Source organism: Oncorhynchus nerka, linkage group LG7, assembly GCF_034236695.1.
Source record: "Oncorhynchus nerka isolate Pitt River linkage group LG7, Oner_Uvic_2.0, whole genome shotgun sequence".
Lineage (NCBI taxonomy): Eukaryota > Metazoa > Chordata > Actinopteri > Salmoniformes > Salmonidae > Oncorhynchus > Oncorhynchus nerka.
This window is the reverse complement of record NC_088402.1, coordinates 27,676,466-27,702,710: the sequence shown is the minus strand read 5'-3', so window position 1 is coordinate 27,702,710 and position 26,245 is coordinate 27,676,466. Positions and strand designations below refer to the sequence as shown.

The 26,245-nt window shown below is 44.9% G+C and overlaps 1 protein-coding gene across 3 annotated transcripts; it reads left to right on the top strand.

Annotated features, from left to right (window-relative positions):
* The first annotated feature begins 236 nt into the window (after nucleotides 1-236).
* Nucleotides 237-26,245, top strand: LOC115131411 (eIF5-mimic protein 1-like). 3 transcript variants are annotated; one of them, XM_065020381.1, is made up of 13 exons: nucleotides 237-425; nucleotides 10,852-11,072; nucleotides 18,606-18,676; nucleotides 19,951-20,127; nucleotides 22,676-22,779; nucleotides 23,297-23,362; nucleotides 23,536-23,671; nucleotides 23,770-23,879; nucleotides 24,095-24,265; nucleotides 24,454-24,600; nucleotides 24,764-24,902; nucleotides 25,108-25,230; nucleotides 25,447-26,245. In XM_065020381.1, exons 1-13 carry the CDS (start codon nucleotides 306-308, stop codon nucleotides 25,473-25,475), a joined length of 1,614 nt encoding a protein of 537 aa, XP_064876453.1. In that variant the 5' UTR covers nucleotides 237-305; the 3' UTR covers nucleotides 25,476-26,245. The 3 variants fall into 3 exon arrangements, with proteins under 3 accessions (XP_064876453.1, XP_029518981.1, XP_029518982.1); XM_029663121.2 differs by lacking the exon at nucleotides 10,852-11,072 and having other exon boundaries at nucleotides 337-425; XM_029663122.2 differs by lacking the exons at nucleotides 237-425; nucleotides 10,852-11,072 and adding an exon at nucleotides 18,043-18,208.

Below are 26,245 nucleotides of genomic sequence, written 5' to 3'. Positions count from 1 at the left end.
GACAAACAATATATTGCTGTGGATATGTATTTATCCCAAACTCGTCACTCCATTTAACATGACGACAGTAAAAGATTATTTACTTCACCAAATTTCTAAAAGGAATAAACCATCCTTGGACTACACCACGACGTGAAGAAAGCGGTGACAGAATGTCCATAACGTTAATGTCATGCATGTATATCGAACATAAATTATTATTATTCTTTATAATCAAATTGTTTGTAATAAATCAATCTGAAGTACAAAGATCGCCGTATGTTAATGTAATCGTTTGGTATATTTAATTTTGCCTGGATTCCACTATGCTGACGTCTTTGGTTTATCCCGACTGTATTTCAAGTGGTCAGTCCGACGCTGCGATAAGTAACTATTCTTTCTTCTCTTCCGTCATCTCAACTTGTTGTAGAGTCAACCACTGCAGGGTAAGTCCCTCAAGTATTTCACATCGTGAAATGTAATACTATTTCAGGTTTAACTGTTAAACTTGATTAGTATGGCGAGATTTTGTGACAAGTTTAGTAATGTAACGGAATTGAAATCATGTCTTACACTCTCCTAAACTGTTTGTTGTTCGTCGTAAGTACTTCTTTACAGAAGTTTTTTATTCGACAAATATCAAGCTGGTTCTGCCGACCATTGAGGTGCGCTACAGGTGCGCGCAGGGATTGGGCGGTTTTGGAAATGACTACGGGCATGGGCGATGTAGCTACGATGTAGCTACTACCTATTATGTATCATTTTAAAGAAGCTTTATAAACATTATTTGTGACATATTGTGACCTAATAGCATATTGGAGAACGAGACTGGTATTCGGGTATATTTGGAATTGGATAGTTTCGGGGCTCCCGAATGGCACAGCTGTCTAAGGCACTGTATCTCAGAGCTAGAGGCGTCACTAGAGACCCTGGTTCGATTCCAGGCTTTATCACATCAGGCCGTGATTGGGACTCCCACAAGGCGACGCACACTTTAGCCCAGCATCTTCCGGTTTAGGTTTTGGCCGTTATTGTAAATAATCATTTGTTTTTAACTGACTTGCCTAATAAAATAATCTGTCACGTGTACAGATTATCAGTGATCTGATTTAGCTCTGCGGCTAAATGGCTATAGTAGACAGTTTTCTACAGCAGCAACAGGACATTTGAATTATTATGTGGATTATAATTCATTTACGGTTTTGACACTCTATTTAACCGTAAGGAAAAATCAAGTCTGAATCATGAGGCTTGTCCTTGAGGAAGAACTGAGCTATTTCCCCTTAGCTGCAAAGTCAAAATAGTGTCTATTGTAAAATTTCATGAAACAAAAATAAGGTTTTTGGTCTTATTTTATGGTTAGGGTTAGCGGTGAGGTTAAGGTTCAGGCTAGGATTAAAATCTGATATTATGTGGTTATTGTTACGGAGTCTAGCTAGTACCTCCAGAACAAACATGACAAAATGCCAACCTACAATATGATAGGGCACTCATTTATTGAGGTGCATTATTTTATACCAACCTAATATAAACAGTATAAACAGCATTTCGTATTATTCTGTACATAAAACCGAGACACCCCATATTTCGTATGATATTGTAACGACCCTGGGTTTTATCACACTTCTGACACCAGTGTAATCAAACAGCAGGGAGCAGGTCTCGAACCCTCGACCTTCGTGCCCGAGGGCCGGCGCGCTATCAACTGTGCCGTAAAAGCACGCTCAAACGGCAGAGTCGATTTCCGCGCTTATAAACCCAGGGTCGTTACACTATGTTACAAATTTACAATATGGTGTGAATTCTAACTTGGTGGTTAACGTTAGCTAGGGGTTAGTGGTTTGGGTTCATGTTAGGGTTAGCTAACATGCTAAGTAGCTCAAATGTAGTAAGTAGTTGAAAATTGCTAAGGTTGTCCCTGATGATATTCAAACTCACAACCTTTGGGTTGCTAGACGTTCGCGTTATACACCTAGCCATCCAGCCTGACCAAACACTCGTACTTTTGTTTTAAGCATCTGTCTTATTTAACCGTACCAAATGTAACTTATGTTTACTATGTCATGTCTAATCTATGAGACCAGTCTGTTTATACTGTAGTCACGTTTCACTGTCATCCTCTCATACCAGCACACACTTTCTGTAGTTCTTATCAGAAACATTGAGCTCCACAGAGGCTGTTGAGTCTCCCTGTCAGCATTCTCTGGCGACTGTTGCCTGTTTCCAGGAATTGTATTTTGGGCATTGAATGTCAGTTGGACAGGCCTACAAAGCCTGTGTGTACAACCTGTCTGTAATACCAACATGTTTTAAGTAGACCACCATAGTCCCTGTGCCCAAGAACACAAAGGTAACCTGCCTAAATGAGTACCGCCCCGTAGCACTCACGTCTGTAGCCATAAAGTGCTTTGAAAGGCTGGTAATGGCTCACATCAACACCATTATCCCAGAAACCCTAGACCCACTCCAATTTGCATACCACCCTAACAGATCCACAGATGTTGCACTCCACACTGCCCTTTCACACCTGGACAAAAGGAACACCTATGTGAGAATGCTATTCATTTACTACAGCTCAGTGCTCAACATCATAGTGCCCCCAAAGCTCATCCATAAGCTAAGGACCCTGGGACTAAACACCTCCCTGGGCTCCCAGGTGGTAAGGGTAGGTAACAACACATCTGCCACGCTGATCCTCACCACGGGTGCTCAGGGGTGTGTACTCAGTGCCCTCCTGTACTCCCTGTTCACTCATGACTGCATGGACAGGCACGACTCCAACACCTACAGTACATTTGCTGATGAGACAAGAGCGGTAGGCCTGATCTCCGGCAACGACGAAACAGCCTATAGGGATGAGGTCAGACCTGGCCGTGTGGTGCCAGGACAACAACCTCTCCCTCAATGTGATCAAGACAAAGGAGGTGATTGTGGACTACAGGAAAAAGAGGACAGAGCATGCCCCCATTCTCATCGACGGGGCTGCAGTGGAGCAGGTTGAGAGCTTCAAGTTCCTTGGTGTCCACATCAACAACAAACTATCAAGCCCAAGCACACCAAGACAGTCATGAAGAGGGCTCAACAAACCTATTCCAAATGGCTACCCAGACTATTTGCCTTGCTGCTGCCCCCCCACCGTGCACCTGGCAACCTTGGTTAGCGTGCACTGCGCCCGGTCCGCCACAGGAGTCGCTGGTGCGCGATGAGACAAGAATATCCTTACCGGCCAAGCCCTCCCTAACCCGGACGACGCTAGGCCAGTTGTGCATCGCCCCACGGACCTCCCGGTCGCGGGTGGTTACGACAGAGCCTGGGCGCAAACCCAGAGTCTCTGGTGGCACAGCTGGTGCTGCAGTACAGCGCCCTTAACCACTGTGCCATCCGGAAGGCCCGTGACTAATAACATTTGATATGTGTCCGTGCATGTTGGTGGCAGTTAGACGTGTGTTGATGGTGACAATGCATATGGTTCGACGTGAAATCATGAGGGGGGGGGGGGGGGTTTGAAAGCACTGGTTGTGACTTGGGTTGCGCATTTTGGGGAATATTCACAGATGGAAACATTCCGTCGGAATTAACGGGAATAATGGGAATTAACGGGAATATATGCATATTAATACCATTTAAATGTCATGTTTTTTGCATTGAATATATTTACCATATCATATGGAGACAAACAAACCTTTTACCTTATCATACGTAGACATAATTGCAAATGATTAAATCCTTCCAATATAAATCATTTTTAAAAACAATTTAGTTACGAATTTAACTTTAATTAAATGAGTTGACTCTTCACATGGGATGATTTCACTGAACAACAAAAGAAAGGGAATATTGAATGATCCATCACATCTCCTAAATCTGTAAAATGATCTAGAAACTAAAGCTTTGGTTGTCTTCCTCTCAGGCTTCCATGTCTTCTCCCTGGACCTCCTCAATGTCCACCTCTTGAACATCAGACTCTGAGGCCTCATCTTCACTGTCACTTTCCAACCTTGAGGATGGCTCGTTGTCAGGCTCAAAAAGCCTCAAATTTGCCCACATGGCCACCAATTTTTCAACCCTTGTATTGGTCAGTGTTTGTGTGTTCCCAAACAAGGACCAGTTGCGCTCTGAGGCGGCTGATGTTGGTGGGATTTGGAGGATGATGGAGGCAACAGGGGAAAGTCACAACCAGCCTCAGATCCACAAAGTCCCTTCCACCAGGTGGCTGATGAGATATGTTGGCACGACTGCCATATTGCATCTCCATCCCAAACCCCTTGCTTGGAAGTGTACTTCGCCAGACTGCCAAAAACCTTGCCCTCATCCAGGCCAAGGTGGTGAGACACGGTAGTAATGACACCAAAGGCCTTGTTGATCTCTGCACCAGACAGGATGCCCTTGCCAGCATACTTGGGGTCCAACATGTACGCTGCGGCGTGTATGGGCTTCAGGCAGAACTCTTCACTCTTTTTGATGTATTTCAGAATTTCCTCTGCTTGGCACAACAGTGAAGTGGGCAGTACCGATTTCTTCTTTTACATCGGCAAGCAGAGTCTGAACATCAATCAGGATGGCATTGTCTCCCTCAATCCGTGCAATGGCTACTGCTATAGGTTTCAGGCTGCTTACCACTCTCCCCCAAAATACATCATCCTGGAGGATCCTCTTGATGGGGCTGTCCATATCGGCGGACTGTGATATGGCCATTTCTTGAAGAGAAATCCTTCCTCTCCAGGAGACTGTCAAACATGATGACAATACCACCCCAACAGGTGTTGCTGGGCAGCTTCAATGTGGTGCCTTTATTCTTCTCACTTTGCTTGGTGAGATAGATTGCTGCTATAACTTGATGACCCTTCACATACTTAACCATTTCCTTGGCTCTCTTGTAGAGTGTTTCCATTCTTTTCAGTACCATGATGTCCTTGATGAGCAGATTCAATGCATGAGCAGCACAGCCAATGGGCGTTCGTGTTCGCAGCAGTGTCTGTCACCAGTGCAAATACCTTCTATGGTCCAAGGTCATTGATGACTGCCTTCAGCTCATCTGCAATGTGGAGAACAGTGTGTCTGTTGTCCCTTGTGTATGTGCTCTTGTAGAATACTGATTGAGATTATGTAGTTAATTATTTCTTGCCCATGAACATTCGACCACCCATCAGAGATGATTGCAACACAGTCTGATTTCTCTGATTTGCTTGACCTTCACTTGAACTCTGTTGAACTCTGCATCCAGCAAATTAGTAGATAAAGCATGTCTGGTTGGAGGTGTGTGTATGCTGGGAGGAAAAACATTCAGAAATCTCTTCCAATACACATTGCCTGTGAGCATCAGAGGTGAACCAGTTGCATACACAGCTCAAGGAAGATATTCATCAGCATTTCTCTATGTTCCTCCATTGAGTAAAAACAACAACTTGTAATTCCAGGAGGACCATGAGCTGTTGCTATCGATAAGGTGTCTGATTCCAGGAGGACCATGAGCTGTTGCTATCGATAAGGTGTCTGATTCCAGGAGGACCATGAGCTGTTGCTATCGATAAGGTGTCTGATTCCAGGAGGACCATGAGCTGTTGCTATCGATAAGGTGTCTGATTCCAGGAGGACCATGAGCTGTTGCTATCGATAAGGTGTTTGATTCATCACTTTTCCCCTCGACTAGAAATAGAGGGACTTTTGTCAGTTTGCTTGTTGTGAGCGCTGAGGGAACTTTATGCACTTGGCAAGATGATTCTGCATCTTTGCATTCTTCATGTATGATTTGGCACAGTATTTGCATATGTACTCAACTCCATTTGTAAGATAAATATTTTAAAATGAAACGTGTATGAAAACGGGTGCATTAACACTCCTCAGTTAGCAGGCTCAAGCAAGCTAAAATCCACATGGTAGCAAAAACTAACTAGCAGAAATTGTTAAATTAGAAATTATTTTAAACACACGTTGCTGTTGGCTACTATTTATTAGTTAATAAAAATTGTGTCATATAAAATGATATTCACCCCACCCAGTATTGTAATCAAAACTTAACAGAAAGCATTTAGTCCTTGGCTCAGACAGTGTAGTAGTGTGGGCTCAATAGCATCTCATTAGTGTGCAAGATCTTGAGAATCAGCTGTACATGTGATAGAAGAGTGCACTGTGCATGCAATTGCGGATAGTTTAACCAAAATATGCCGCAGGACCTAGAATTTCCTCATGTTTATCCCACAAAAAAGGTTCACTGTTATAAGCTAACTTGTTATTTTTTTAATTCCCCTAATTCCAGGGCTTAACGTCCCATGGAAAATTTACTGGAAAATATCCTACCCTTTGCAACCCTAGTTGTGACTGACCATATCTACGTGTGGTTATGAAACTGGTCAGCGACGTTACTAGCGCAGCCATCCACATCAAATTGGTACATTTGAGGTGACACAACTGTGTGGAGGTTTACATCAGGTGAGTCCTGTGTACATCTTGCACACTGATAATTGCTGTGGGACCACTTCCACCATCCCCCAAGGCAGACTACCTGTCCTTAGCCCAGCTCTCTGTGCTCTCACTGGGGTAAAAAGCCTGAAGCCGTGGGTATTGTCTGGTGCTCTCTAGAGGTCTTTTTACAGAATAAACATTGTGCAGAGCTGTAGGGAGACAAGAGGCTCACTCTAACCTTAAGTAACCCCTAACCATCAAATGTGATTTGTTGGTAACACTTGCATCTATAATGCTTTATTGATTTATACACATCTTTAATGAAAGATGAAAATGTGAAACTATACAAAATAAGAAACCGTGGAAAAACCGAAACAGTCCTAACTGGTGCAAAACACAGAGACAGGAACAATCACCCACAAGATACCTAAAGAATATGGCTGCCTAAATATGGTTCCCAATCAGAGACAACGATAAACACCTGCCTCTGATTGAGAACCACTCCAGGCAACCATAGACTTACCTAGAACACTCAACTGAACACAACCCCACAGACTACAAAACCCCTAGACAAAACAAGACACATAAATCACCCATGTCACACCCACTAACCAACATAATAAAGAAAACACAGAATACTAAGGCCAGGGCGTGACAATATGAGCCTTTATAATGTCTTAGAGTTTATAATACTTGCAGGTATAATGCATTATTACTTGTAATAAGCATGTGTGAGCCTTTATGTCTTAAGGCTTATTTGTCTCATTGTTGTAAAGAAGGCTTCCAGATGTTGTGAGAGCATCATTCATATCAGTGATAATGCTTTTGAATAATCAGTTGTCAGCCTATTCCAATGCTGCATAAGTGGCAGTAATGGTGTTGATGACAGGTGCTTGATGGGTTTTTGTGAGGGATGCGAGGTTCCATTTTAGCCGCCTACAATGTAAAATAAGATATGCTAAATGTGGTTTGTCCTTTGGAAATATTTTCTGCTTTGTTATATAAATGACAACCATTTTATCACTGAGTTAGGTTTTGATGACATCTTTTCTAACCGGAGGCTACTGAGTAAATTACATTTCACTATGACTGATGGTGCCAGTGGCAGAGTCCTCAAATGGTCCCTTCACACAGACAGTGTGGTCGAGAAGGCCTCTTTAACCTCAGGAGGCTGAAGAAATTCAGCTTGTCCACGAAGACCCTCACAAACGTCTACGCATGCATTGAGAACATCCTGTCGGGCTGTACCAAGATCTTTCCAACCGCTCCGCTAAACACCGATCCACACTCGCAGGAACAAAAACCTGCCACTCCATTCAAATCTCAATTTAACCCATGCTAATTCTCTGTAAACAAATTAACACACTTTCAGCATGCTTATAAAGAAGATGTAACTTTTTGGCCTGCATTTCAAGCGTCACGTCTGGAGGAAACCTGGCACCATCCCTATGGGGAGCATGGTGGAGGCAGCATCATGCTGTGGGGATGTTTTTCAGCTGCAGGGACTGGGAGACGAGTCAGGATCGAGGGAAAGATGAATGGTACAGAGATCCTTGATAAAAACCTGCTCCAGAGCACTCAGGACCTCAGACTGGGGCAGAGGTTCACCTTCCAACAGGGCAATGACCCTAAGCACACAGGCAAGACAACACAGGAGTGTCTTCGGGACATGTCCTTGAGTGGCCCAGACAGAGCCCGGACCTGAACCAGATCAAAATAGACCTGAAAATAGCTGTGCAGCGACGCTCCCCGTCCAACCTGACAGTGCTTGAGAGGATCTGCAGAAAGGAATGGGAGCAACTCCCTAAATATAGGTTTGCCAAGCTTATAGAGTAATACCCAAGAAGACTCGAGGCTGAAATCGCTGGCAAAGGCGCTTCAACAAAGTACTGAGTAAAGGGTCTGAATAATTATGTACATTTGATATTTCCCTGTGATTTTTTTCCTTTTTTTAAATTTACATTTCTAAAAACAGTTTTTGGTTTGTCGTTATGGGGCATTGTGTGTAGATTGACGGGGGGGGACACTATTTCATTCACTTTAGAATAAGACTGTATCATAACAAAATGTGGAAAAAGTCAAGGGGTCTGAATATTTTCCGAATGCACTGTACATAGTCATTGAACACTGGTCACTTGAATGTTTACATACTGTTTTACCCACTTTATATACTGTTTTCTAGTCACGGCTCATCCTATATAACTACTGCTGTACACCTTTTCTATTCACATGCTGTCCACACACCATATTTTTTTATATATATATATATATATACATACTCAGCAAAAAAAGAAACGACCCTGTCTTTCAAAGATAATTCGTAAAAATCCAAATAACTTCACAGAACTTCATTGTAAAAGGTTTAAACACTGTTTCCCAAGCTTGTTAAAAGAACCATAAACAATTAATGAACATGCACCTGTGGAACGGTCGTTAAGACACTAACAGACGGTAGGCAATTAAGGTCACAATTGTGAAAACTTAGGACACCAAAGAGGCCTTTCTACTGACTCTGAAAAACACCAAAAGAAAGATGTCCAGGATCCCTGCTCATCTGCCTGAACGTGCCTTAGGCATGCTGCAAGGAGGCATGAGGACCGCAGATGTGTCCAGGGCAATAAATTGCAATGTCTGTACTGTGAGACGCCTAAGACAGCACTACAGGGAGACCAGGCGGACAGCTGATTGTCCTCGCAGTGGCATACCACGTGTAACAACACCTGCACAAGATCGGTACATCCGAACATCACACCTGCGGGACAAGTACAGGATGGCAACAACTGCCCGAGTTGTACCAGGAACGCACACTCCCTCCACCAGTGCTCCGACTGTCCACAATAGGCTGAGAGGCTGGACTGAGGGCTTGTAGGCCTGTTGTAAGGCATGTCCTCACTGGCAACACCGTCGCCAATGGGCACAAACCCACCGTCGCCAATGGGCACAAACCCACCATCGCTGGACCAGACAGGCAAAAAGTGCTCTTCACTGACGAGTCACGGCTTTGTCTCACCAGGGCTGATGGTCGGATTTGCGTTTTAGCGTCGGAGGAATGAGCGTTACACCGAGGCCCGTACTCTGGAGAGGGATCGAGGTGGAGGGTCAGTCATGGTCTGGGGCGGTGTGTCACAGCATCATTGGACTGAACTTGTTGTCATTGCAGGCCATCTCAACGCTGTGCGTTATAGAGAAGACTCTCTCATGTGGTGCCGTTCCTGCAGGCTCATCCTGACATGACCCTCCAGCATGACAATCCCACCAGCCATACTGCTCGTTCTGCGCGCGATTTCCTGCAAGACTGTCTGTGTTCTGCAATGGCCAGCAACGATCCCGGATCTCAATCCCATTGAGCACGTCTGGGACCTGTTGGATCGGAGTGTGAGGGTTAGGGCCATTCCCCCCAGAAATGTCCGGGAACTTGCAGGAGCCTTGGTGGAAGATAGGGGTAACATCTCACAGCAATAACTGGCTAATCTGGTACAGTCCATGAGGAGGAGATGCACTGCAGTACTTAATGCAGTTGGTGCCAACACCAGATACTGACAGATTTTTGATTTTGACCCACCCCCCTTTGCTCTGGGACACATTATTCCATTTCTGTTAGTCACGTGTCTGTGGAACGTGTTCAGTTTGTCTCAGTAGTTTAATCTTATGTTCATACAAATATTTACACGTTACTTTTGCTGAAAATAAACGCAGTTGACAGTGAGAGGATGTTTATTTTTTTGCTGAGTTTATATATTCTCACTCTCAGTACCGGTCAAAAGTATGCAGAAGGAAGCCCTATTTGGTAAAAGACCAAGTCAATTTTAAGTAAAGAGCTCAAATAAGCAAAGAGGAATGACAGGCCATCATTACTTTAAGACATGAAGGTCAGTCAATGCAGAACATTTCAAGGACTTTGAAAGTTTCTTCAAGTGCAGTCGTGACAACCATCAAGCAATATGATGAAACTGGCTCTCATGAGGTCCGCCACAGGAATGGAAGACCCAGAGTTACCTCTGCTGCAGAGGATAAGTTCATTAGAATTACCATCCTCAGAAATTGCGTCCCAAGTAAGACACATCTCAACATCAACTGTTCAGAGGAGACTCAGGTCTTCATGATCGAATTACTGCAAAGAAACCACTGCTAAAGGACACCAATAACAAGAAGACGTGCTTGGGCCAGGAAACACGAGCAATGGATATTAGACCAGTGGAAATGTGTCCTTTCGGCTGGAGTCTAAATTGGAGAGTTTTGGTTCCAAGCGCTGTGTCCTTGTGAGATGCGGTGTGGGTGAACAGATGATCTCTGCACATTTATTTCCCACCGTAAAGCAAGGAGGTGTTATAGTGTAGGGGGCTTTGCTGTTGACACTGTCCGTGATTTTATTTACAATTCAAGGCACACTAAACTACCACAGCATTTTTCAGCGATACGCCATCTCATCTGGTTTGGGCTTAGTGAAACTATGATTTTGTTTTTCAACAGGACAATGACTCAAGACACATCTCCAGGCTGTGTAAGGGCTATTTGACCAAGAAGCAGAGTGATGGAGTGCTGCATCAGATGACCTGGCCGCCACAATCCTCCAACCTCAACCCAATTTTGATGGTTTGGGATGAGTCTAACTGCAGAGTGATGGAAAAGCAGCCAGCAAGTGCTCAGCATATGTGGGAACTTCTTCAACGACTGTTGGAAAAGCATTCCAGGTGAAGCTGGTTTATAGAATAGTAAGAGTGTGCAAAGCTGTCATCAAGGCAAAGGGTGGCTATTTGAAGAATCTCCAATATAAAATATAGATATTTTTGGTTACTACATGATTCCATATGTGTTGTCATAGTTTTGATGTCTTCACTATTATTCTACAATGTAGAAAATAGTAAAACAATTAACAAAAACAATTGAATGAGTAGGTGTTCTAAAACATTTAATGATCGGTTGTGTGTGTGTGTGGAGACACTCCTTCAAATGAGCTGTTTTAGCCACACCCTTTGCTGACAGGTGTATAAAATTGAGCACACCGCCATGCAATCTCCATAGACAAACATTGGCAGTAGAATGGCCTTACTGAAGATATGTTACTTTCAACGTGGCACCGTCATAGGATTCCACCTTTCCAACAAGTCGGTTCATCAAATTTCTGCTCTGCTTGAGCCGCACCTGTCAACTGTAAGTTCTGTTATTGTGAAGTGGAAACGTCTATGAGCAACAATGGCTCAGCCACGAAGCGGTAGGTCACACAAGCAAACAGAACAGGACTGTAAAAATTGTCTGTCCTCGGTTGCAACACTCACTACCGAGTTCCAAACTGCCTCTGGAAGGAACATCAGCTCAAAAACTGTTCGTCGGGAGCTTCATGAAATGGGTTTCCATGGCCGAGCAGCCACACACAACCCTAAAATAACCATACGCAATGCCAGGTGTCGGCTGGAGTGGTGTAAAACTCGCCGCCGTTGGACTTTGGTGCAGTGGAAACGCTGATAAATCACTCCTCACCATCTGGCAGTCCGACGGACGGATAGGGATTTGGTTGATGCCAGAAGAATGCTACCTGCCCCAATGCATAGTGTCAACTGTAAAGTTTGGTGGAGGAGGAATAATGGTCTGAGGCTGTTTTTCATGGTTCAGGCTAGGCCCTTTTACTTCCAGTGAAGGAACATCTTAACGTTACAGCACACAATGACATTCTAGATGATTCTGTGCTTCCAACTTTGTGGTAGCAGTTTCTGGTTTTCGCCCTTTCCTGTTTCAACAGTTTTAGTTTAGTTTATTAATTTGACCATTTAAAAAAAACAAGCACACAACTTAAAAGCCACACATGCACATGAATAAAATCATCGAGGATAACGCACAATAAAGTCTGGGACTTATTTCCATTGTGGTCATCTTAAATTGAATGAGTAGGTGTTCAATGCCCCGTGCAGAAAGCGAGGTCCTTACAGAAATGGTTTGTCGATCAGTGTGGAAGAATTTGACTGGCCTGCACAAAGCCCTGACCTCAACTCCATCGAACACCTTTGGGATGAATTGGAACGCCGACTGCGAGCCAGACTTAACCGCCCAACATCTGTGCCCGACCACACTATTGCAGTTGTGGCTGAATGCTGGGGGGACTTGCTTCCAATGTTCCAACATCTAGTGGAAAGCCTTCCCAGAAGAGTGGAGGCCGTTATAGCAGCAAAGGGGAGACCAACTCCATATTAATGCCCATGATTTTGTAATGTATACTGTATATTTAAGCAATAAGGCCAAAGGGGTCTGGTATATGGCCAATATACCACAGCTAAGGGCTGTTCTTACGCACAACGCAACGCGTCAGGGATCCCGAGTGGTCTTCCGGCGCCGACTGAGATGGCCGCCTCGCTTCGCGTTCCTAGGAAACTATGCAGTTTTTTTTGTTTTTTTACGTGTTATTTCTTACATTAGTACCCCAGGTCATCTTAGGTTTCATTACATACAGTCGAGAAGAACTACTGAATATAAGATCAGCGCCAACTCACCATCAGTACGACCAAGAATATGTTTTCCGCGACGCGGATCCGGTGTTCTGCCTTACAAACAGGACAACGGAATGGATCGCATGCAGCGACCCAAGGAAACGACTCCAAAAAAGAGGGAAACGAGGCGGTGTTCTGGTCAGACTCCGAAAAAGGGCACATCGCGCACCACTCCCCAGCATTCTTCTTGCCAATGTCCAGTCTCTTGACAACAAGGTTGACGAAATCCGAGCAAGGGTAGCATTCCAGAGGGACATCAGAGACTGCAACGTTCTCTGCTTCACAGAAAAATGGCTTACTGGGAAGACGCTATCCGACGCGGTGCAGCCAACGGGTTTCTCCACGCATCGCGCCGACAGAAACAAACATCTTTCTGGTAAGAAGAGTGGCGGGGGCGTATGCCTCATGACTAACGAGACATGGTGTGATGAAGGAAACATACAGGAACTCAAATCCTTCTGTTCACCTGATTTAGAATTCCTCACAATCAAATGTAGACCGCATTATCTTCCAAGAGAATTCTCTCGATTATAATCACAGCCGTATATATCCCCCCAAGCAGACACATCGATGGCTCTGAACGAACTTTATTTAACTCTTTGCAAACTGGAAACCATTTATCCGGAGGCTGCATTCATTGTAGCTGGGGATTTTAACAAAGCTAATCTGAAAACAAGACTCCTAAATTTTACCAGCATATCGATTGCGCAACCAGGGGTGGTAAAACCTTGGATCATTGTTACTCTAACTTCCGCGACGCATATAAGGCCCTGCCCCCCCCTTTCGGAAAAGCTGACCACGACTCCATTTTGCTGATCCCTGCCTACAGGCAGAAACTAAAACAAGAGGCTCCCACGCTGAGGTCTGTCCAACGCTGGTCAGACCAAGCTGACTCCACACTCCAAGACTGCTTCCATCACGTGGACTGGGACATGTTTCGTATTGCGTCAGATGGAAATATTGACGAATACGCTGATTCGGTGTGCGAGTTCATTAGAACGTGCGTCGAAGATGTCGTTCCCATAGCAACGATAAAAACATTCCCAAACCAGAAACCGTGGATTGATGGCAGCATTCGCGTGAAACTGAAAGCGCGAACCACTGCTTTTAATCAGGGCAAGGTGTCTGGTAATATGTCCGAATATAAACAATGCAGCTATTCCCTCCGCAAGGCTATTAAACAAGCTAAGCGTCAGTACAGAGACAAAGTGGAATCTCAATTCAATGGCTCAGACACAAGAGGCATGTGGCAGGGTCTACAGTCAATCACGGACTACAAGAAGAAACCCAGCCCAGTCACGGACCAGGATGTCTTGCTCCCAGGCAGACTAAATAACTTTTTTGCCCGCTTTGAGGACAATACATTGCCACTGACACGGCCTGCAACGAAAACATGCGGTCTCTCCTTCACTGCAGCCGAGGTGAGTAAGACATTTAAACGTGTTAACCCTCGCAAGGCTGCAGGCCCAGACGGCATCCCCAGCCGCGCCCTCAGAGCATGCGCAGACCAGCTGGCCGTTGTGTTTACGGACATATTCAATCAATCCCTATACCAGTCTGCTGTTCCCACATGCTTCAAGAGGGCCACCATTGTTCCTGTTCCCAAGAAAGCTAAGGTAACTGAGCTAAACGACTACCGCCCCGTAGCACTCACTTCCGTCATCATGAAGTGCTTTGAGAGACTAGTCAAGGACCATATCACCTCCACCCTACCTGACACCCTAGACCCACTCCAATTTGCTTACCGCCCAAATAGGTCCACAGACGATGCAATCTCAACCACACTGCACACTGCCCTAACCCACCTGGACAAGAGGAATACCTATGTGAGAATGCTGTTCATCGACTACAGCTCGGCATTCAACACCATAGTACCCTCCAAGCTCGTCATCAAGCTCGAGACCCTGGGTCTCGACCCCGCCCTGTGCAACTGGGTTCTGGACTTCCTGACGGGCCGCCCCCAGGTGGTGAGGGTAGGCAACAACATCTCCTCCCCGCTGATCCTCAACACGGGGGCCCCACAAGGGTGCGTTCTGAGCCCTCTCCTGTATTCCCTGTTCACCCACGACTGCGTGGCCATGCACGCCTCCAACTCAATCATCAAGTTTGCGGACGACACAACAGTGGTAGGCTTGATTACCAACAACGACGAGACGGCCTACAGGGAGGAGGTGAGGGCCCTCGGAGTGTGGTGTCAGGAAAATAACCTCACACTCAACGTCAACAAAACTAAGGAGATGGTTGTGGACTTCAGGAAACAGCAGAGGGAACACCCCCTATCCACATCGATGGATCAGTAGTGGAGAGGGTAGCAAGTTTTAAGTTCCTCGGCATACACATCACAGACAAACTGAATTGGTCCACTCACACTGACAGCGTCGTGAAGAAGGCGCAGCAGCGCCTCTTCAACCTCAGGAGGCTGAAGAAATTCGGCTTGTCACCAAAAGCACTCACAAACTTCTACAGATGCACAATCGAGAGCATCCTGGCGGGCTGTATCACCGCCTGGTACGGCAACTGCTCCGCCCTCAACCGTAAGGCTCTCCAGAGGGTAGTGAGGTCTGCACAACGCATCACCGGGGCAAACTACCTGCCCTCCAGGACACCTACACCACCCGATGTTACAGGAAGGCCATAAAGATCATCAAGGACATCAACCACCCGAACCACTGCCTGTTCACCCCGCTATCATCCAGAAGGCGAGGTCAGTACAGGTGCATCAAAGCTGGGACCGAGAGACTGAAAAACAGCTTCTATCTCAAGGCCATCAGACTGTTAAACAGCCACCACTAACATTGAGTGGCTGCTGCCAACACACTGTCATTGACACTGACCCAACTCCAGCCACTTTAATAATGGGAATTGATGGGAAATGATGTAAATATATCACTAGCCACTTTAAACAATGCTACCTTATATAATGTTACTTACCCTACATTATTCATCTCATATGCATATGTATATACTGTACTCTAGATCATCGACTGCATTCTTATGTCACTAGCCACTTTAACTATGCCACTTTGTTTACTTTGTCTACATACTCATCTCATATGTATATACTGTACTCGATACCATCTACTGTATGCTGCTCTGTACCATCACTCATTCATATATCCTTATGTACATATTCCTTATCCCCTTACACTGTGTATAAGACAGTAGTTTTGGAATTGTTAGTTAGATTACTTGTTGGTTATCACTGCATTGTCGGAACTAGAAGCACAAGCATTTCGCTACACTCGCATTAACATCTGCTAACCATGTGTATGTGACAAATAAAATTTGATTTGATTTGCAGCGGTCTAAGGCACTGCATCTCAGTGTAAGAGGCAACACTACAATACCTGGTTCAAATCCGGCAGTGATTGGGAGTCCCATAGGGCGGCGTACAATTTTAAGGGCACAAGGTGAGACCCAGATGCAGACACAGGAGGCAGATGGTTCGAGTCCAAGATGTTTATGAACAATCCAAAAGGGGTAGACAGAATTGCCTGTCCATGACCAAAGGTCAAAACCAGTTCAGAGTTCTGGTGGTACAGAATGGCAGGCAGGCTCAAGGTCAGAGCAGGCAGAATGGTCAGGCAGGCGGGAATGGAGTCCAGAAAAACAGGCAAAGGTCAAAACCGGAAGGACTAGTAAAAGAATAGAAAAGCAGGAGCACGGGAAAAACACACTGGTTGACTTGAACATATAAGACGAACTGGCACAGAGAGACAGGAAACACAGGGAAGGACTACATGATTACATTTGTGTTATTTCATCGTGTAGATGTCTTCACTATTATTCTACATTGTAGAAAATAGTGAAAATAAACACTGGTATGAGTAGGTGTGTCCAGACTTTTGACTGGTCCTGTATTTATATTACGGTCTCTGACATTGCTCATTCTGATGAGTGGATTTTTACTTTGGGATTATTTGCATATTGTTTTCTAGCTATTGTTGGAGCACCTGTGATAACTTCTCCAACTCTGTGTACGTGACCAATACTGTAAGGGTTTTCCTGTGGTGAAGTAGAGGAGGACCAAAACGCAGCGTGGTTTTATTGATTCATATTTAATAAAAACAGATAAACATGAACACTACAAAACAATAAACGTGGAAAACCAAAAACAGCCCTATCTGGTGCAAAACACAGAGACAGGAACAATCACCCACAAACACACAGTGAAACCCAGGCTACCTAAGTATGATTCTCAATCAGAGACAACTAATGACACCTGCCTCTGATTGAGAACCATACTAGGCCGAAACATAGAAATACCCCAAAACATAGAAAAACAAACATAGACTGCCCACCCAACTCACGCCCTGACCATACTAAATAAATACAAAACAAAGGAAATTAAGGGTAGAACGTGACAAATACACCGTTTATTTGATTTCAGATACAGACAGCCTAAACCCATCTGTAGAATTCAGACAAGTCCTCCCTGCTCTGCTCATTCCTTGTCATGCCTAACATGATATTAGATATTTCTTTGTTGAAATTTCTGATTTTTGCTTGACGTACAAGAGAATGCACTGTGAAATGGTGAGCGAGATGGCATGTCCCTATTGTTCTCCTGATTTGTTCATCAGAATCAGTTTGTGTGGCACACATGGGAGTCTGGAGTGCTTCCTGGACGGCAGGAGCGCAAACTCTTGAGTTGAACCCAAATGGGAGGGGTACTCTGCTATTGTATTTGCCATCCTCAGCATGTTTGTTTAGTAGCTGTCCAGAAATGTTTTGTTGATGTGTTGCCGAATATATTTATTTATTATTCTATTTTTTGTTTCATTTTTTTTCAGCAGACTTGCCACCCTGGCTTTTGCCTGTACCCTGACACTGTTGTACCAATTATGATATGTCACCCAGTCAGAGAAGTTGGCTAAAGCACATCCAGGTCTGGGACAAGGTTACTACAGTGTGCTCTGTGGAATCCCCTCCAGACAACATGTCTTGGTGTGGTAAAGTAGATTATACAGTTCCTTAATCACTTGACCCTCTAGTACTGGCCTGTCTGACTGTATATGTCTGTCCTAAGGAGGAGTGTGCCCTCAAAGAACCTTTGTGTGTGTGTGTGTGTGTGTGTGTTTGTGTGTGTACCATGGTCCGACATGTCCTTGTTGTAATTTGACACGCGTCTAAGAGAAAGAGCGAGGGGGGATTCAGAGGGAATTAGATTGAGCGAATCAGGGAGAGACTAGTTTACGCTGCAGGGACATGGACCGGGATGAGCCTGCAACATACAGTATATAGCACAGGACACAAGGTTGACAGGCAGGACAAGTCTGAGACATTCACAGGAAATCCAGTGACACTCTAAATAACTCCCTGTCACTGCTAAGAGGGACTCACAGCTGGTAAGCATAGAGCTTTCACCTGTTCCTTTAGCCTTCTGGACTCTGGTTGGGCATGTGAACATCTGACTTTTAGTTGTGGAAGCCTGTAGAAAATAAATGGCTGCTCAGTGACATGTTGAAGGTGTGTTGAAGGTCTGAGATTGACTGAAGCGCTTGTGAACTATTATTAAATGGTTTGTTGGCTGTTAGTAAACTGTCAGACATTGTATATTTTGGGCATATTAACACGTATAAATAATGTTACAGGCCTTTAAATATGTTTTGTTTACAGACTGCTGTTGCAGTAGGCCTGACAGAAACAAAGATATTCTGTCATTCGATGGAATGGTACTATTGTATGTTGTAGTGCTAATGGTCTGCTCATTTCCTGATTCTGTGTGTGTGTTTTCTTCCTCAGGACTTTTATGAATACCGGTAAGCAACAAAAGCCAGTGCTAACAGGCCAGCGGTTCAAGACCAGGAAAAGGGGTGAGTTGAGTTACAGCCACAGACAGCTGTCAACGCCCAATGTCAATGCCTAATGTTTACCACATACAGTATGTTGGCAAGACAACATGCATGGTGTGAAATTGCAATACCAATATGTTGTCAAGACGACAGACAGTGTCAAGTTGCAGTACCAAATAATTGAACCCGTTTCTTAAATCAACTGCCTCTTTAAGACTGTGAGATGTCTTGATTATCTTTTGAGTCTCACGACCTCCAGAGTGTCAATGCGCACTTTTAGCTTAGATTTCTCCTATTAAGATCTGCTTCTTAGTAAGGGACCAGCAAAGGTTTAGCAGGGTTCTCCTGTTCTCTTCTGTCCTCTCCACACATAAACAGACTATAAATACTCTTTGTGTCAAGGGTTCTGTTTGATCTATCTCTTGCAGCAATGGATTGTTGTGGCTTGACATTCCCTTACACAACACCTACTGTGATCCAGGCTGGCTCCCAGTCAATAAGATGTTTAAGTTCCTAGAATGTCAGCTCTCTTGTTTGTGCTCTCTTGGCAACTCCCAGACGTGACCACGCAAACAGATCTGGGACCAGGCTATAGCTGAACTTCCTGCCAGTTCAGAAGCAGTGGGTGTCGTTATATATATTACTCACAGAGCAGAAGAACGTGTAGTGTCGTAGGGACATTGGGTTCATACTCCGTGGGGCACCTTGTTGATTCTCTTGAGCCGTGTGTTGATACCCAGTGATCTGTTAATGAAGGGGATATTGTTTGGATACTGTTCTTTGTGAAACCCACAGAGGATCAATCGGGGAGGCTAACTCTCCCCCAGGGTAAGTAGTGTCCCATCAGGGCAGGGTCCCTTGTCCTCATCACACCTTGGCTGGGGAACTGAAGGAATGTCTTATTTGACCCGACAAAAGTTTTCTGAGCACATTTTTATTTTTTTTGTATTGTAAAAGATTGTGAAAATATGCTTCAAGTGATTTTAATCTAGGAAAATCTGTATACAAATATAAGCGTGATGGTTTTAGTCAAATATTATATCTGTTTAGGCTTCTTGCGGTCAATTTGCAGTCCACCAATTATTTGTCATTATTGTTCTGGCCCCCTGACCATCCGCTCAAGAAAAAAATCAACCTGCAGGTGAATCTAGTTGATAATCCCTGGCATAAGGTATCTACTGTATTATGCATGGTTTACCATACCTCACTTTCTGATGTTAACTGTGTTAAGGTTTAACACACATTAGTGTACATGCAACAAGGATGTTCTCCTCTGCCCTTTCCTCCCCACCCAGATGAAAAGGAGAAGTTTGAGCCCACAGTTTTTAGAGACACAATTATTCTGGGCCTCAACGAAGCAGGAGGGGACCTCGATGCTGTAGCCAAGTTCCTGGACGTTACCGGGTCCCGACTCGACTACCGTCGCTATGCCGACACTCTCTTCGACATCCTCATCGCGGGGAGCATGCTCGGTGAGTGGATTGCGCTGAATTTAGCAGGCAGCCCGACCGGGCATTGAATCCAGGTCCCAGGACTGTCAGTACATAATCTTTGCCATTACACCAAGAGGTCTGCCCCGCTTGATGAGGTTGCTAGGTGTTGTACTAAGGTAGCTATAGTATCATGGACATCTGCACCTGGTTTCAGATCACTGCTCCGTAATGGGCCATCCCGGTCCCTCCGTATCAGTATTCACACTAGGGCACCAAGCATGACCATGTCCTCTCAGGCAAGGACAAACAGATCACTGCTCCGTAATGGGCCATCCCGGTCCCTCCGTATCAGTATTCACACTAGGGCACCAAGCATGACCATGTCCTCTCAGGCAAGGACAAACAGATCACTGCTCCGTAATGGGCCATCCCGGTCCCTCCGTATCAGTATTCGCACTAGGGCACCAAGCATGACCATGTCCTCTCAGGCAAGGACAAACAGATCACTGCTCCGTAATGGGCCATCCCGGTCCCTTCGTATCAGTATTCGCACTAGGGCACCAAGCATGACCATGTCCTCTCAGGCAAGGACAAACAGATCACTGCTCCGTAATGGGCCATCCCGGTCCCTTCGTATCAGTATTCGCACTAGGGCACCAAGCATGACCATGTCCTCTCAGGCAAGGACAAACAGATCACTGCTCCATAATGGGCCATCCCGGTCCCTCCGTATCAGTATTCGCACTAGGGCACCAAGCATGACCATGTCCTCTCAGGCAAGGACAAACAGATCACTGCTCCGTAATGGGCCATCCCGGTCCCTTCGTATCAGTATTCGCACTAGGGCACCAAGCATGACCATGTCCTCTCAGGCAAGGACAAACAGATCACTGCTCCGTAATGGGCCATCCCGGTCCCTTCGTATCAGTATTCGCACTAGGGCACCAAGCATGACCATGTCCTCTCAGGCAAGGACAAACAGATCACTGCTCCGTAATGGGCCATCCCGGTCCCTCCGTATCAGTATTCGCACTAGGGCACCAAGCATGACCATGTCCTCTCAGGCAAGGACAAACAGATCACTGCTGGCTTTGTCAGATTACCAGGGTCATTTTCCATGATCAAAGACATCCTGGCCTATCAGAGAACCGGATACACTGTTCCTCCTGTATGTGTCAGTGGACTGCTCATTGAGCTGTATTCACTTGTTCTAACTCTCACGTTTTCCTCACTAATAGATGAGGGTACTTGAACACACTTTTTTTGTATTTGTGGACATATTTGTGTTCAGGGGGGTGGGGCATTGATTAATATGCTGAACCCTGTGTCCTGTTAACTGGTGGTCAGTGTGACCATGCAGACCTAAGCTGGTAGATCTATTCTATAATCACTGTCTTTCTCCCCACACACTCATTGTTTACATGGCATGGAATACTCACAAAGAGTACGTCTTTGACCACACTCACAAACACATGCTCAGTCACATCCTGCCGTGTGTAATCTTTGTAGAATGAATTGAATGTACAGTCTTTGTCAGTCTGTCTCCGTCTCACACACACACACACAGGATGGGGCCTGTGTCAGTCACTGCATACTGCATGTCAAGCCTATTAGAGATAACCGGTTTACCCTGCTCCTATAATAAGAGCCTGGCAGTGTCAGGGGAGAGACAGCAGCTCAGATGGAAACCAGGGATACATGAAAGGAACCAGCCTCTCAGGGAACCACATTAGCCTTTAGTAGCATGAAGGCTAGGTACCTGGTTCATGCAGGCACACTATTAATAAAATGTGCTACACTGACGGTATGATATTTGCATGAATACATACAGTAAGTGATGTTTTTTTTTTAAATCCACCGCAGTCCTATGAAGCAGTTATGAAGTCAACAGGGATAGTAGACATTAGATCCAGATCTAACAGGTCGGCTCTAAGACTTCAGATAGTGTAGTGAGTAGTTAAGCCCTCACATACATCCTCATTTAGCCCAAACGGGATACAACAATGGATCACCCTATGTCAACAGCCACCTCAGGGGTGGAACAGATAAAGGGAAAAAATGGAGAGATGATAGTAAATAGATGATTGACTAGGCGGAAACAAAGTGCTCTCTCTCTGTCTCTCTCTCTCCTTCCTGTGAATGGGTGTAGTAATGTTGTGTAATAATCCAGTTAACGTGTGATTACTAATTACTGTACATCAGGGTCTGATCTCTCCCATCCTTATGCGCCACTATCACCATGATATCCACAACTTCTTGTTATATCAATCAATCATGGACATAGGGTAGATAGGTAGGTCTCGCTCTGATTATTCTACAGTTATAGCTGACAGGAAGGACATGCCCATGCTGCTAGCTAACGGGGCTAAGGCTTTAACCCTTGACCCTGATGACTTGCCACGTCTTTCTGTCCGTCTGTCTATGTCCGTCCGTCTCTTCTTTCTAATCGCTTTATGGCTGAGCGGGATAGATGGTCATTGAAGTGGTGTGTTGACCTTTATGGCACCAGGGTCACTACCCTCTCCGGCTGTGCTGGTTCTGCCCCCTCAATCACTACAATCGTAATGTAAATAACTGTCTGTCTCAGCTCCCGGTGGGACGCGCATTGACGAGGGGGACAAGACCAAGGTGACAGAACACTGTGTGTTTACCACCAAGGAGAACCATGCCAACCTCCGCCACTATGCTCAGGTTGGTACACACACACACACACACAATCAAATACAGCAGCCTCTAAGGTGCATGGTAGAGTAACCAGGTGGTAGTCGACTAGTGACAGTGACCAAGTTTAGGGTACTGGGTAGAGGCAGGCTAGTGATGGCCATTTAACAGTCTGATGGCCTTGAGATGGAATTTGTTCTTCAGTCTCTCTCACAGCTTTGATGCACCTCTACTGACCTTGCTTTCTGGATGATAGTGGGCTGAACAGGCCATGGCTGTTCATGAATGCGTGAGCACACATATATAAACATACACTCTCTCTCTGTTTTACCATTGACTGGGGTAGAAGGGAATGTCGGAGGGAGACACCCGCAGTGGAGTGGTATTAGATCTGCTAATAGCCACCAATCCCCTGGGAGTATCCAGTGTGTCCACGATGACCATTTTTATATAATCCTCCTGGATTAAAGTCACTGCACTCCTTCACGATCTGTTTGTCTCTCTGTGTCTGTCACTGAATCTCATGTCCCTCTGTGTGTGTCTGTAGGTTTTTAACAAGCTTATCAGGAGGTACAAGTACCTGCAGAATGCCTTCGAGGAGGAAATCAAAAAGGTAAAGTATTCACAGGAAACAGGCTCGTATGAAGTCGCTACAGCAGTTCTACTTCAGTTTGGGATTATCCTATGTACTTGTGATTAGACTTTATATCTTCAGCTGTGTAGATCATTTTTTATCCTATTGTCTTTAGTTGACATCATTTCCTGTCCTGATGATTTATCCCATAGCTTCTGCTGTTCCTGAAGGCATTCAGCGAATCAGAGCAGACCAAGCTGGCTATGTTGACTGGTATCCTATTGGCTAACAGCACTCTGCCCCCACCCATCCTCACCAGCCTCTTCAGTGACAATGTTGTCAAGGAAGGTGTGTGTGTGTGTGTGGGGGGTGGGTTCTTGAGGCATATATTTCTGGCTTTCTTCCAAGTTGCTCTCTTACTCTTGTCTGTTATTGGTATCTTGCAGGTATCTCTGCATCCTTTGCGGTGAAGATGTTCAAGGCATGGATATCTGAGAAAGATGCCAATGCAGTCACCTCAGCCCTGAGGAAGGCTAACCTGGATAAGAAACTCCTGGTAAGAAACACTTTTTAGGCAGGTAACCTAGAGCAGTGGTTTTGAACCTTTATGTAAAAAAATTCAGTGACTCCTCAAATGGTGGTTAGAGAGACTCTTTTACAGTGCTACATTTTTTTTTACTGTGCTCAGCCACAAGAGGGAACTGTTGTAGTGAATTTGTAGGGTTGAAGCTCATTGGAAGTTGTTTGAGTCAAGACTTGTTGTTTCTCTAGGAGTTGTTTCCTGCCAACAAGCAGAACATGGAGCACTTCTCAAAGTACTTCAATGAGGCGGGGCTGAAGGAGCTGTCAGACTTTATGCGTGTGCAGCAGTCTCAGGGAACACGCAAGGAGCTGCAGAAAGAACTGCAGGAGCGCCTCTCTCAGGACTGCCCCATACGAGAGGTGGAATACCAGATACCATGTCCTGCCTTTGTGCCCTTGAACAAGCTCCAAGAGCACTGCATTGCGTCCCCCTCTGCTTTCAACCCCTCATTGGGGTGTGTTTGTCTCTGGGTTGGGTTGTAGAAGCAAAAATGATCAATTCCATTGTCCAACATAAAGGACAGTAAATAATTATTCTGTGGTTCTAGATGGTGGTGTACGTGAAGGAGGAGATGAAGAGGAGTGCTCTCCAGGAGCAGGCTGTGATTGGTCTGCTGTGGAACATTCTCATGAATGCTGTGGAGTGGAACAAGAAGGAGGAGTTGGTCACCGAGCAAGCCCTCAAACACCTTAAAGTACATCATAACATCAACCATTAATAACTTATCTCACTCCTAACCCAACCACTCTATAACATGAGAGCTGTGGAGGCTCTCAAACACCTTGAAGTACTGCACAACGCTAACGTCAACCATGAATGAATGACAGTTGATGGGGTGTGTATCCTCTCCCCTCCAGCACTATGCCCCCCTGCTAGCAGCGTTCAGCACCCAGGGCCAGTCAGAGCTGGTGCTCCTGCTGAGGATCCAGGAGTACTGCTATGACAATATCCACTTCATGAAGTCCTTCTCCAAGATAGTGGTGCTCTTCTACAAAGGTCAGTGTTATCATTTTATACAGGACAATGTTTCACAGTTTCTATGTAGAAAAAAAAAAAGTATCTCTTTCATTTGTCTTCGTAGTCAGGGTTGCGGTCAATTCCATTTCAATTTAGGAAGTAAACTGAAATTCCAATTTCACATAACTTCTCCTTGTGGTGCTATGCTAAATGTTTCTGTTCTGTCCGTCTTCTCTCCACCCAGCTGATGTGTTGAGTGAGGAGGCCATTCTGAGGTGGTACAAAGACACTCACACCACCAAAGGGAAAGGTGTCTTTGTCGAGCAGATGAAGAAGTTTGTTGAGTGGCTGCAAAATGCAGAAGAAGGTACCATTTACAGGTTAAATACAGGTTACAGTTACAGGTAACCTAATCAATAACTGAAAAGAAAGCCATTGCATTTTCAGAAAATCATTGTTGAATCAATGAAACTGGACTATTAACATTCTGTAGACTTGGGCTGTGATGAGCACTCACCTGTAATTCCTATTTTGACCACTAAGAGGAGCTGTTTAATAATAATGTGTTTATTTTCTCATGTAGAGTCCGAGTCTGAGGGAGAGGAGGACTAGCAGACCAACCCAACAAGGAGTCTAACTCTGACGGCTGCTGCATCCTGTGGCCTGTATATGTCAATCAGCCTGTAGTCCCCATCTCGTATTTTTAGAAGATTTGCTAGACTATCATATTAATGTGGTTCCTGATACATTCAAGATAAATACTTATCCAGGCATTGTAAGAAGTATGAGATAATGTGTGCTGTGTGACTGCAATAAAAAACAACCTGGAACACACCCATCCATATTACCGAACCGACCAGGGGTCCTAGACTCCTCAATCACAGTGCAACCCTCAGTGAAAAACCACGGGACCTCCCGACTCAACTTCAGGAGGATAGGAGACTAGATGTCATCTATCAATAAAAACGACCTGGGACACGCCCATCCATATTGCCTAACCGACCAGGGGTCCTAGACTTCTCAATCACAGTGCAACCCTCAGTGAAAAACCACGGGACCTCCCGACTCAACTTCAGGAGGATAGGAGACTAGATGTCATCTATCAAGACCACCCATCTGTGATATTTAAGCTTTTTTTTTTTTTTTTAAGGATTGGATTAATTAGAGGTCAGTCAGTGAACTCCCTTTACCAATGTTGTTCAGGTTTAGAGAGGAAGTCAAGACCTCAATATGCAGTAGATTGTCATCCTCGTTTTATGAAAACTCAACTTTGTGTAACTTGGCAATGCTTTAATCTTTTTATTAATAAAGTGTTTTATATGTATTCACTGGTTTAGTATTGTTTCTGTGTTGTATTCTTAAATAAACTTAAGTAAATAAGG

Excerpts from the sequence above, each read along its gene's own strand:
- LOC115131411 (XM_065020381.1), top strand. The coding sequence starts at position 306 with ATGCTGACGTCTTTGGTTTATCCCGACTGTATTTCAAGTGGTCAGTCC. Across the intron at positions 426-10,851 it reads GTAGAGTCAACCACTGCAGG|GACAATGACTCAAGACACAT; the intron begins GTAAGTCCCTCA and ends GTTTTTCAACAG. Across the intron at positions 24,601-24,763 it reads AAGCCCTCAAACACCTTAAA|CACTATGCCCCCCTGCTAGC; the intron begins GTACATCATAAC and ends TCTCCCCTCCAG.